At 45.7% G+C, this 12,059-nt stretch overlaps 2 protein-coding genes across 14 annotated transcripts; one reads left to right on the top strand and one right to left on the bottom strand.

Annotated features, from left to right (window-relative positions):
- Positions 1-486: 486 nt before the first annotated feature.
- LOC128754021 (ubiquitin carboxyl-terminal hydrolase 37-like) lies at positions 487-11,917 on the top strand. Of its 13 annotated transcripts, none has more exons than XM_053856318.1 (15): positions 487-887; positions 972-1,029; positions 1,178-1,314; positions 1,411-1,524; positions 1,597-1,717; positions 1,853-1,956; positions 2,321-2,423; positions 2,489-2,565; positions 2,638-2,746; positions 2,814-2,874; positions 3,587-3,744; positions 5,968-6,725; positions 7,896-8,077; positions 9,868-9,918; positions 10,135-11,917. In XM_053856318.1, exons 1-12 carry the CDS (start codon positions 808-810, stop codon positions 5,995-5,997), a joined length of 1,152 nt encoding a protein of 383 aa, XP_053712293.1. In that variant the 5' UTR covers positions 487-807; the 3' UTR covers positions 5,998-6,725; positions 7,896-8,077; positions 9,868-9,918; positions 10,135-11,917. The 13 variants fall into 13 exon arrangements, with proteins under 13 accessions (XP_053712293.1, XP_053712294.1, XP_053712290.1 ...); XM_053856319.1 differs by having other exon boundaries at positions 3,806-6,725; XM_053856315.1 differs by having other exon boundaries at positions 3,587-6,145; positions 6,238-6,725.
- npepps (aminopeptidase puromycin sensitive) lies at positions 4,560-12,051 on the bottom strand. Its single transcript, XM_053856311.1, has 23 exons — positions 11,739-12,051; positions 11,310-11,394; positions 11,093-11,170; positions 10,909-11,030; positions 10,505-10,612; positions 10,097-10,306; positions 9,147-9,243; positions 9,034-9,067; positions 8,849-8,963; positions 7,928-8,092; positions 7,405-7,509; positions 7,283-7,343; positions 7,109-7,218; positions 6,776-6,839; positions 6,569-6,708; positions 6,250-6,384; positions 5,959-6,178; positions 5,495-5,637; positions 5,376-5,432; positions 5,216-5,323; positions 5,002-5,157; positions 4,886-4,933; positions 4,560-4,811 (listed from the first exon to the last, which is right to left on the bottom strand). The coding sequence occupies exons 1-23, from the start codon at positions 11,859-11,861 to the stop codon at positions 4,665-4,667; spliced, it is 2,631 nt and encodes an 876-aa protein (XP_053712286.1). The 5' UTR covers positions 11,862-12,051; the 3' UTR covers positions 4,560-4,664.
- Positions 12,052-12,059: the final 8 nt, after the last annotated feature.

The raw sequence follows: 12,059 nt of genomic DNA, 5'->3' as shown, positions 1-12,059 counted from the left end.
TAGTGACAGAAACAAAAGTGAAATATAAGTTGTTACACCACCATCCGTTGAATTTCCTGGAGATAAAATGTGTGTAATATACATCCAATTCATACCGCTTGCTTCTTTCTCCAAACAAGAGTGCATAACTGATATATTTTATGTCGTAATATTTGTAATTGTTGGGTCTTAATTTCTACTACTTCTTGTTCATGCGCTTCAAATGCATTGCTGTTGCAGCCTTTTAAAAAATCAGCAAACAATCTGTTAACAAAACAGTGAGCACTTTATCATGTCACTACCGACCAGAGTTTAGCGTTCGATGGAAAACAAAACTATAAAAAAATAGTTAATGTTCCATAGAAAATCAGTGCAAAGACTTATATCTATGTTGATTTATGGAACTGAAGGTGTGTTGCAATGCTACTAGACAATAAATAACAATAACATCTCACGCTCTGAATATCGAAAATTCATTTATTTAAGAACATCAGTTGAAAAGTAAAAATCTCAAAATGTTGTTATTCGTGTTTGTGAATAGAAAGTTGGCTTACTGTGAAACACAGGGGTTCAGACACAGACCTGATGACGTCATAAGGACCGAACATCAATGTCATCAATGGCAACGAATTAACGGAATGCTATTTATTCAGTCTGATAAGCCCCTAAAATCCTCACCCGGTAACTGTGTAAACCAGCTGGCATCACGCACACAGCTGCCAGGTTTACATTGCAGTGAAGTTCTCCGACCGTCGGGGAAGTCGTGATGCCGCATCAGTCACATGATCAGCCCACAGACGAACTTCAATTTAAAGATGTTGCCTTAAGATGTTTTGTGCTCCATTTTGCTCAGAAAGCCAAGTCATAGATTCAATTGAGTTTTGGGGGAGACAGATAAGACAGCAGAGGTGAGTCAGTGAAAAAAAGTTGTCTAACAGCTGTGCTTGAATAGGTTTTCATCATGGCAGTTTGTATTAAAATGAATCTTTCAGTAGAGGCCAGAACCTTCCAGTGAAGAAGAAGACGGTTTGCGACTGGTTATGTGCTAAGGTAGGCCACTCAGATCTCAGCTGACCTCAACAACCGTCCCTCAGATTTGGACATGAGAGCATCGCACGGATGTGTCCGCCCACCTCATTTGAACGCTGTAGGAACCTGCACTTTAGCCTGTTTCTGTAGCACGTTCTGTCTCCAAAAGGGAAGTGACTCCATTTCTCCGATTGCCAAAGAGCCAAAGCCGCTGGTGGCGCTGGATTTCCAAGACAGGAAGGACCCGAGAGAGGAGACGGACGCCGTCGCCAGCACCTCCACCTCAGAAACATTCCAGTCACTGGGGTCAGTCTGTGCAAACACACTGTTGTAGACCTGCTTGTCACCTACAGTAATATATTTCAGTGTACTTGTCGTTGTAATGCCTCATTTGTCCACCAGGTTTCCCAACCCGGGAAACTACTGTTACATCAATGCCACGCTGCAGAGCCTCCTGACCCTGGTGGACTTTGTCAGAGACATCAGAGGTCAGAAGTCCGATTCCACCGTGATCCGGTACGACTTTGACTCCTAATCCTTCCAAATCCAGACATGCTGGTCGTGTCGATGAGTGTCTCCTCCCTCCAGAACCTTCATGAACATCCAGGCGTGTCACAACGCTGACAACCAGCTGAAGTCAAGGCTGCTGGTCGCCTTCAAGCACGCGGTGGCTGAGGAGGCCCCAGAGTTTAAGAACAACACCCAGAAAGTAAGCACTGTGGAAACTGACAAGAGAGGCCCTTCAAATGAGTCCCATTCTAGATATTGAGCTTTGGGAGGAGGGACAATGTGTGGGGGGGCAGTAGAAACACCTCCCGTGTCTGAATTCATGTTTGAATTGCAGGATGCGCACGAGTTCCTGGTGGCTGTCATGGAGCACATGATGCATTTACAAGCTTTTCAAGATTCTCTGCTGTTTCAGATGGTCAGCAACAGAATGTGTACAAGGTATAAACATATAAACACACACATGCATGTTTGTCTTCCTATCTTAGTGAGGACCGTCATTGACATACATAGACATAACCCTTTCCCCAGTCTCTCACCCTAAACCATACCATCTAAAACAAATGGCTAAGCTTAACCTTTACACTGAACCAAACTAAAAAGCCAGTCATAGTAACCAAGCTAGTTTTAACCCTCAAAATGAGGCTTGACATACTGTGGTGAGGAATTCTCAAATTGAGACTGTTTAAATTCTTGGTGGGAGCTTTACCTCTTACTATTTTTTTTTTCACAAAACTTGATTCCCATGAAGTGCTGCACGTTTGTATCCCATTAAACTCCTTGAATTTGTGTTTGTAACCTTCAGTTGTGCCACAGGATCTTACAAAGAAGAAGCCTTCACACACATCTCGCTCAACCTGTCGTCGGGGGGGAAAACTGTCCGACAGCTGCTGCGTGACTTCATGATGGTAGGGACACTGTTGGCCCTCGGTGCTGTGGGGGACGGGTGAGACTTTCTTCTGCTCTTCCCGAGGAGACGCAGCTGGACTACTGCTGTCAGTGCGGCAGCCAGGAGGCCAACCAGCAGTATTCCTTCGTCACGCTGCCAAAGTGAGGAGCTCTGTCTTCTCGGCTGCTGTCCTCCTTGGTGTGAACTTTCCAGTCTCCTCTGTTTCTCTCCAGAGTGTTGGTGTTGCACTTGAAGCGGTTTAAATACACTGGGGACCAAAGCCTCAGCAAGATAACCGAGCCCATCTCCCTGCAGAAGGATCTGTTGGTGCCCTCTGACAAGGTATGAGCAGACCCCAAACATCTGGTCCAGCTGTTCCTGACCCCTCATGGCTCATGTTGACTCCCAGGGTGGTGGCAAGTATTACCTGGTCAGCATCATCAGCCATATTGGCCCCGGAGCATCAAGAGGTGAGTGCAGGAAACACAGGGACTTGATAGGGACGAGCTGCAACTCAGAATTCAATCTATCTGCTGAACTGCACATTTTCAGGTCAGAACTTTAGTCAGAGCCTCATGAAATGAATCTAAAATAAAAAAAACTCACAAATAATGTAAAAAGATTAATAAAAACAGGCAGTGTCATTTTTAAAGTCCATCCATCCATCCATCCATCATTCATCATCCATCCATCCATCCCTCCACCCATCCATCATTCATCATTCATCATCCACCCATCATCCATCCACCTATCATCCACCATCCACCCATCCACCCACCCATCCATCCATCTATCTATCCACCCACCCATCCATCCATCCATCCATCAATCATCCATCATCTATCATCTATCATCCATCCATCCCTCCATCAATCCTAACACCCACCCATCCATCCACCCATCCATCATCCATCCATCCATCCATCAACCCTAACACCCACCCATCCATCCACCCATCCATCATCCATCCATCCATCCCTCTACCCGTCCATCCATCCACCCAAACACCCACTCATCCATCATTCATCATCCATCACCCATCCATCCATCCATCATCTATCATCCACCCACTCATCCATCCATCCATCCATCCATCCATCCATCCATCACCCATCCATCCGCCCATCCACCCATCCACCCATCCACCCACTCATCCATCCATCTATCGTCCATCCATCCTAGGTCACTACATCAGCGACGGAGTGAACCCCTACGCGCCCCCGACAGATCCCTCCGACAGCTGGCTCACCTACAACGACCTGGTTGTTTCGAGGACCAGCTGCAAGTCTGTTTGCGAACAGCGTCAGGAGACGGCGTACATCCTCTTCTACAACAGACTGGTGAGAGAGGGCTGTCGTCTGCTCCTACATCAACCTCCACTGACTGGGTTTTACTCGACAGGACCCTGCCAGGTAGCAGGGCCACGCTGTGACATCAATGTGTCGATTGGGACTGAGAGTTTGAGACTTGAACGATGCCAAGTGTGGAGTCTCATGTCCTCGAGCTTCCTTTTGGAAGGTCCAGTGTAGTGGTCCATGACGATGAAGTAATGGATTATAGTCTTTCAGGGAGAATCCAAGGAAGAGGAAGAGCAAGGAAGAGCTTCAGCAAATAGAAGCTTAAGGGCAGTTGGGGAGTTGCTGACTTGAGTATTGGTCGCAGTTTGCAACCTAAGTGAGAAGAGAGTGGTGTGGTGATGAGTGGACCACACAGGACGTATTCAGCCAAACAATGCTGAAATAAATTCTGCTTTTTAAGACCAAGAAACCTGCAAGTTTCAGTCATTTTTGACTGACTCTCGGACTATTGACATGCTGGGCCTCTCTGTCCACTAGTCGAGTCAATGCCCTGAAAAATACTGGTTCCTTCCAGGATCTGTTTTTGTGTGAGCCTAGCGCCTCAGGTGAAGTTATGGGTCCGGTGCTGTTGCCTCTTTCAGACCCTGGAGTCCCTGCAGCACAAGACGTTTGAGGATGATCTTCTCCAAGCTCAGATGGAAAACATTTGATTCTTCCCCACCTGGTGGAGCTCAACTCTCTTGGGGTCACCAATAAGGGGGAGCACATCAGTGCAGTGTCTCCAAGTGTCTGCTCTCTTTTTCACGAGTCAAGATTCTCACAAGGTTTTCTGAGACAAGAATGGATCCCAGTAACGTCCAACAACCTCTGATTTATTCACATGAATCACAAAATAATGTCAGTATTCACAAGGAAGCGAGTTTTCGGGGTGTCATGATGTCCCAGGTGAGAACGTCTTTCACTCAGAGGGGCGGAGCTGTTCGCTCTTGTAAATATTGCCGAATTTCGTTGGCGTCTCGCTTCAGCCAGGCGTCGTTCAGGAGGATGTTCTCGCAGCACTGCTGCACGGTGCGCTCCACTGACGGCACCCTGTAGTTGGTGAAGAACCTCTGGGGTGACCAGACCGCACTGGAATTAAATGAGTTCCCGGAACTTAAAGACTTTTCTCGAGCCAGTGTCTCACCTGGACCTCGGCGGCCATTTTTTCATCGGCGAAGCGATCGACTGTGAGCTGCCAACACAAGAACCATTCTGTCAACAGGCAAAGCTTCTGTCCATCCGTCTCTCTGTCCACTTTACCTTGATGAGTCGATGTATGAGTAATCCGCCCTGGTAGCGATGATAAATCTCTTCCCAGTTTTCCTTCACAAACTTCCAGGCAGCGATCCGTCCCTGTTTGCTCGCCGCAGCCACGCCTCCGATCACCAACACCGAGTCCTGCGGACTAACTGCCTCCTGACGGTGGAGCACCAGTGAGAACCTCGAGTTTCTCCACGATTTGATTGGTCTTTACCGAGAGGGCGAAGGTCAGAACTTTCTGGATGAGCTCCGGCGCAGTGACGGCACACAGCGCCCGCTCTATTCGATTCATTTCCTCCTGCATGTCCGCGTCTCTGTGGAGCTGAGGGGCCGGAGTCACACGACACGCATGAATCCACAATGACCTATCTCACCTTCAGCATGGTCTCCAGTGTGGAGGCATCTCCGTGCTTCAGGACTGTCAAATACACCTGCGAAACAAATACGTTCAGGAACTCCAAGCTTCACGTGCAGTGGATTCTGAGGAACGTACCGGGGTCCGGAGGTCTGCAACAAGAGGCTGCTTCATCCTCAGATGCTCCCTGAATCTGCGCTGGGCCTCCTCCACCGTTGGTTGGTGCCCCGTGTTCCCCAATTTCTGCAGAACCAGACTTCTCAACAGGGAATCATAGTGACCTGAAATTAGCCACTTTGGTTGAGTTACGTTCGTATTTAGTTTTAGTGTCATGAACATTTGCTGTTAGTTCATTAGCTGGACAGTGGAGAGCACCAAATCACATTTATTGAGCGCATGTTTTTACAGGTAATATCATTGGCCCACCCAAAGTCCACATTACGGTGTGCTGTAATATTTATTGGGTGGAAATAATTTTGTAAAATTTAAAATAAAAACATATCTACATTTAGCCTTGTAAATCATTACTTAAGATCTAACTATTGCTCAAAAACACATTTTCGCTTAAAAAAAAATAAAAAACAGGAACCAGTCCATCTCACTTTCTCCAGGTTTCCGGTCCCAGCCCAGCTCCAGGCTGACGGGCAGGAACATGCTCAGGACGAAGTCCTGCATCTCCCGGTGGAAGTCTGTGTAGGACAGCAGCGACAGCAAGACGCCCAAGTTGCTGCTCACGTTGCTCCACACCGAGTAGTTTGGCTCGTGGGTGAAGGCCTCCAGCAGCTTCAGGTACTCCACCGTGCTGATCATCCCTGCACGAGACTGTCCACACCACAGCCGCTCATTCTCACGTCACGCCGGACTGACACTCGCGAGGGCAGCACTCCGCTCACCAGGGTGAACAGGTCATTCTGCAGACTGAGGCGATCCACTGGCGGGAGGACGTGGTCTCTGACGGCCGGCAGCAGGTTGTTCAACATGGCGGCGCTGTAGTGGACCCGATAGAAGCCCACTGTTCCGGGGTTGAGCTGGAGACACCAGAACTTTATGTGACCAAACATCGTCTGAAGTAAGTGGTGAACATCACTGCAATGTTTTGATTGAAAATTTGACAATTGCTTGAGTGAGAACAAGAGGCTTCTTTTTTTAACATTCTCCAGCGAAATGACTCTCCACTACTAAACAAAACAAACAAATCACAAGTGTCTTCACCTTCACCCACTGGTTTGGTGAGACTTCTCTCAGCGTGAAGGTCATTTCCTGACGGCGTAGCAGTTCCTTCAGCTTGATGGATTTGGGGTTGTCTCCTGTGCAGATGCTAATGGGGACCATCCACCTGCAGCTCCTGTCGTCTGTTGTGGTAAGAAAGGTCAGTAGGTCAAAGGTACAAAACTGGCTTCTGAATGAGGTTGAACCCACCATTTTGTTTTCCACTCGCACAGAACATTCTCTGAGATATCCTGAGGATTCGGTTGTCACCTTGCTGGAATGACATTGCAGAGAGCAAATTCAACATCTTATCCTTCAGGTTCATATTCTGGAGAGCAGAATTATGATCCAAGCTTTTAGTCAGTTTGGGTTTTTCAGTATTGATTCTCTTATCATGAGGATGGAAGAATCCAGATGGATATTATTGGGTTGAGTATGAACTATTGAGTATGAACTTGAATAATAGAAGTTGAAAGTCATGAATTCCCTGCTCTGGTGAAAGCACCAACTGGCTGAAAGGAGGAGAATAAAGCTGGGACTCACCTGCTCCTCGTCCACCACCAGTAGCGGATAGTTCATCTGTTTGGTCCATGTGCTCATCACAGCCACGATGGGTTTCTCACTCGCGTCCTCCAGACACCGCCACAGGTCCTCTGGGAGACACTATGAAATTAGACCCACAAACCTTTTCTAGCTCCAAAAATAACGTCCTCTCACCTGCAGTAGCATTTTGAAACTTGAATTTCAAGAGGTAGTTGTTCACCCCTTTCCTGAAGTCCTAAAGAGAAACACACGGTGCCAACAAATACCCCAAAACTAAACGGCAGGTCCACGTTTACCTCATCGCCGATATATTCGTGAAGCATGCGGATCACGGACGGCCCTTTGCTGTAGGAGATGACGTCGAACGCGTCGTTCACTTCTGATGGATGACACACGTCTACCTGGGGAACACAGGTCATGATGATACAGAGGTCATTCTTCTCTATCCAGACTGAGTCTTCATAAGAGTATTTTCAGTCCCCTGTCCCTAACACTACTGTTATTAGAAAAGCACTTCATTAGTTTAGCATTTGAAATATCATTGGTCGCAATGTGATCAATCGAACACCAGAGGGCAGTGGCACTACAAAGTATTTCTCACTGAAGAGACGTGGATGACAAAAAGCAGATACACTCTATACTACAATCTGAAGCGAAGGCCGTTCTCATTGGTGACATCACTCCTGAACTAGTCTTCTCTGTTTTCTCCAAACCTTTTCCTGACTGATAATCAATAAAGACATGTGAGCGACTCTTCACATGCTCTGTTTTGCCTTGTTTCCAGTAGATGTGTGTAGGAGGAGAGAACCCGTGGCACACCTCGATGGGATGGCTGCTGTCGAGCGCGTCCAGCTCGAGCGCGCGAGTGTAGTCGGCCGAGACGAACTGAGTCCACACGTCGTATTCAGGGAAGCAGGTGTCCACGCACAGATACTCCATCCAGGAGGCGAAGCCTTCGTTCAGCCATAAGTGAGTCCACCATTCCTGCCCACAGAGGGAGAGGTATGTTACGATGCCACGCCCCGTGGCGTTGAAACTATCTTTAAATGTGTAATTCTGTCTGTGTTCCTGTGAAACTAAGGAAAGATTTTTCAAAAACTTTTTAGTCCTAATGATCAACTTCCTGTCAAAGTCGATCACAGATTCATTTTGTTTATCTACTGTTTTTTGTTTGGGAAATCAAACCACACTTTTGATGTACATTAAAACATTATACATGATCTTTTATCTCTTATACTCAAGTAAAAATGTATTTATTTTACATATTTACATTACATATTTTTACATATTTCCATTAATTATTTTACATTTTAAAAAAATTACACTAAAGGCAAAATGTATTTAAAATGCAAAAACGATACACTAATAAACACATTTTAACATTTTAAAAAAAATACACTTAGGGTAAAATGTATTTTTGCATTTTATATATATATAAATGCATTTTTTAAAAACTTTTTTTTAACTATTACGTCATGGCGCAATTACAGTACATCTGTTATTGTGTTCCATACATTTTTTTTACATTTTTTTTAAGGTTTCCAATCTTATTAAGGCTCTTAGTCCGTCCGCCCTTCTTTCTGTATTTTTTCATAGTTGACTGTCATGACATTGACTGACTGAATATTACAGGAAAATTGAACAGTTGTCGAAACAGTTGAGCCAAGGACAGAAAAGCCAAACCAACGTACACATACACTTTTATCATGTGATCTCTCTACACAACTGATAAATAGTTACCATGGTGACCAAGTTTCCAAACCACTGGTGGGCAAGTTCGTGTCCAACCATTAGCGCCACCCACTGTTTGGAAGACGAGCAGGAGACGTCTGAGTCGATCAACAACGCCGTCTCCCTGTGAAATACAGTCTTTTTCTTATTTGTGCTGGACCAATGTCATTTTACATTTGTCTGAACAGATCTACCTGTATGTGATAAGGCCCCAGTTTTCCATGGCTCCTGGCCAAGAAAAAGAAGCAGCAGCAGCACACGATTGAAATGATTTTAGTGGTCACATGACGCAAGAAAGGAGACTAACCTGCGGGGAAATCTGGGATGGCGATGAGATCTAGTTTGGGCAGACTGTAGGGGACACTGAAGAAGTCGTCGTAGAAGGACAACGTTTTAGTTGCCACCTGTGAGGAAATAAAATCGAGAAAAAAACATGAACACATCAATTGCTTGACATAATCTAATAAAGACAAACACATAACACAATCAACCTTGACGTCAATTTCAAAACAAAGAAATCCACCCGTCAGAACGAGATATAAATTCTATATTTTAGAATTATTAAACGTCAAACTTTTACTCTGTGAAAAACAAACCCACCCATCACTTGCCACACCAACCATAATTCACTAAACATGCCAGATTTTTTCTCTTTTTTTTGTATTCTAAGTGCAGAAAATAGAAAACACACTATCACTGAAACACGCTATCTCAAACTCGCCGTCCGCGGGATGGAGTTTCACGGCTCACCACTAGGTGTTCAACTATAGCATTAGTGTGCCGCCAACACGACATGGTTAGACTTGTTATCATGTGACACATTGTTTATGAAGCCAACTTTGTGTCACATATCTAGTGCCTGTGGTCCTTTTTTAATTCGTTTTTTTTATTAATCTATCTAATCTTAAATAGTTTTCTAATGCAATTCATGAAGTATCTCCCTGTCAATTATCTATATGGCTCTGCCAAAGTTGGACAAAGGATTAATTTCATTTTTTTTTTTCTTTTGCACTGAACATTTTTTCCAGGTTCTCTGCATTATGCAAAGTGATGCCATAACCAAAACATCCATGATGAAGGTGAGTAAATGAGATAAACAGAAAGTAAAAAAAAAAAAAAAAACCTTAAACCTTAAAATAAATTATAAACACAACACAAACTCAACACAAAAACAGCAACCTGCAGACATTACTGTACACACAAATAGACACAAGACAAGTCTCTGAAAAAGCTCAACGCCATGTTTTGAAAACGCACCTCCAACGCAAACTGTCCTTGTTGCGCCTTCCCAACAGGCGTGTAGACGCGGACTGTCACTCCGTCGGACGACAGGCTCTCCACGTAGTCGAACTCGCCGACGACGAAAGCTAGGAGGTAAGTTGACATGAGGGGGGTGGTGCCAAACTTCACCTCCACTAGCTGATCATCCTCAACATCATCAAAATATCGTTTTTGGTCTATGACATTCTGAGCAGACGAGAGGAGACAGACGAGGTCAGCGACAGGAAGTCCAGGGCGAGTTCAGTCAAAAGAACAACAAGGGGTCAGGAAGGTTTCACCTTCGTCCAGGTACTGGACTCCTAGCTACTGTACATGGGGCCTGCATGAACTACCGGGTTGTTTCCGAGGATGCTGTGGTTAAAACACACGTGACAGGTCACCTACCATGTTGGACAAGGCCACCAGGTCTTTGGGAATGATGAGCGTGACGTCAAAGGTAGCTTTGATGGCGGGTTCGTCCCAGCAGGGGAAGGCTCGGCGAGCGCCCGTGGCCTGGAGCCAAAGGCAAGAAATGTCAATCTAAATTCAGTCAGACACTTCACAGCTCCACCGAGTGGCACGTCTATTTTCCTCTTCGATTTCCCTCCGGAGGAATGCCTCAGCCTCTTCAGTTTCTTATCTTCGCCAGTGCATTTATGAATCTGATCAGTGTGGGCCACCACCATGAGAGCCCTTCATTCTCTTATCAGATGTCATTTCTCAAAGTTGTGTTTTCCTTAATTCCATCCAAATGCCTTCGCCGATGTTGCAATACTTAAGAAGATGAGTCATGAGGCGATGCCTCTTACCTCGAACTGGGTGACGGCAGCGTAGCGGACCTCTCCCTCGGGTGTTGTGTATTTACTTTGACAGAAGCCTTTCATTTTGTCGTTCAGCTCTCCACAGTAGCTGATGTTCAATGAACCTGAGCCTAAAGACAAACATGGCGTCTACACGTGGTTTTGTTCCCCCCAAAAAATGATTGTGGCTTACCTGACTGTAAAGCACAAGGGAACAGCAGAGTCACTTTCTCATCCTCATTCTGGTAGTTGAATCCTGTTGCTTTAATTTCTGATGAAAAACCAGGATGATTAGTTGTTTTTAAATGGAGACCTTTTACGTAGTAAATCTTACATCGGCTCTACAAACAGGCCGCATTTTAAGAGACGTCTTGTTCTACTGCTTGTCGCTATAGAAGCAGCCGACTCACCGTCGCCTCCCTGAGGTACGAACGACACGCTCTCGATGTCGATGTCGGCGCAGTTGATCACGATCTCATTTGTTGCTGTCGTGACCTGGAAAACAGTGTCATCTGAGCTGACCCTCGAGGCGCAGATAAAGACGACAGTAGTATGCAGTAGTTTGAACCATATTTAGCATCACTGGCTTCCATAGGGTTGAACATCTGATGATCTTCCTCCTTTGATGTCACACGTATTTCCACTTCAGGCATAAGACATTAATGTAAACAAGAGTGCAGACCTCTGCTGAGCAGATCTGTCACACCCAGGGTAGTCGAGCTTGAATTATGAGCTGTCGGACAGCAGGTGGCGTTATACTGACATAAACCTTCACATTCATTGTGGATGGAACGCCTCCATTTTAACTGCACCAGCTCTACTCCGAGTCTCTCACATACCTTCACTTGGGCTTCCAGGTTGCCCCTGAAAATCAAATTTTCCAGGTCCGGCTTTAGCCACAAGTGGTAGTTGACGGGGTGAACGCAAGTGGGTAGTCGCTCAAAGGGTCTAGTCTCTGTCATACTTCCAGTATTTGGCGCGACTGCAGGGATCTGCCCATTGATCAGAACCCCCCTTTATAGTCCCGGACTCTGATTCCTATATGAAGCTCTCAGTCTCTTCACTGGACTCTCCGCCTCAAATTCTTACAGCAGTTTTTGACAACATGGAGTTGAATTTAGTCAAGTGCTGCCAAATGAAATGTCTGAAAATTACTGCTG

Source organism: Synchiropus splendidus, chromosome 2 (genome assembly GCF_027744825.2).
Source record: "Synchiropus splendidus isolate RoL2022-P1 chromosome 2, RoL_Sspl_1.0, whole genome shotgun sequence".
In the NCBI taxonomy this organism is placed as follows: Eukaryota; Metazoa; Chordata; class Actinopteri; order Syngnathiformes; family Callionymidae; genus Synchiropus; species Synchiropus splendidus.
Note: the sequence above shows the minus strand (reverse complement) of the source record. Positions and strands in the feature narration are given on the sequence as shown.

What these genes read in the sequence shown, in the direction of transcription:
- npepps (XM_053856311.1), bottom strand. Translation starts at nt 11,861, where the DNA reads ATGACAGAGACTAGACCCTTTGAGCGACTACCCACTTGCGTTCACCCC. An exon ending in TTGCAGACCTCCGGACCCCG is followed by an intron (nt 5,433 to 5,494) that starts GTACGTTCCTCA and finishes TTTGTTTCGCAG; the next exon opens with GTGTATTTGACAGTCCTGAA. An exon ending in TCATACATCGACTCATCAAG is followed by an intron (nt 4,934 to 5,001) that starts GTAAAGTGGACA and finishes TTGTGTTGGCAG; the next exon opens with CTCACAGTCGATCGCTTCGC.
- LOC128754021 (XM_053856315.1), top strand. Translation starts at nt 808, where the DNA reads ATGTTTTGTGCTCCATTTTGCTCAGAAAGCCAAGTCATAGATTCAATT. An exon ending in TTAAGAACAACACCCAGAAA is followed by an intron (nt 1,718 to 1,852) that starts GTAAGCACTGTG and finishes TTTGAATTGCAG; the next exon opens with GATGCGCACGAGTTCCTGGT. An exon ending in TGCTGCGTGACTTCATGATG is followed by an intron (nt 2,424 to 2,488) that starts GTAGGGACACTG and finishes GCTCTTCCCGAG; the next exon opens with GAGACGCAGCTGGACTACTG.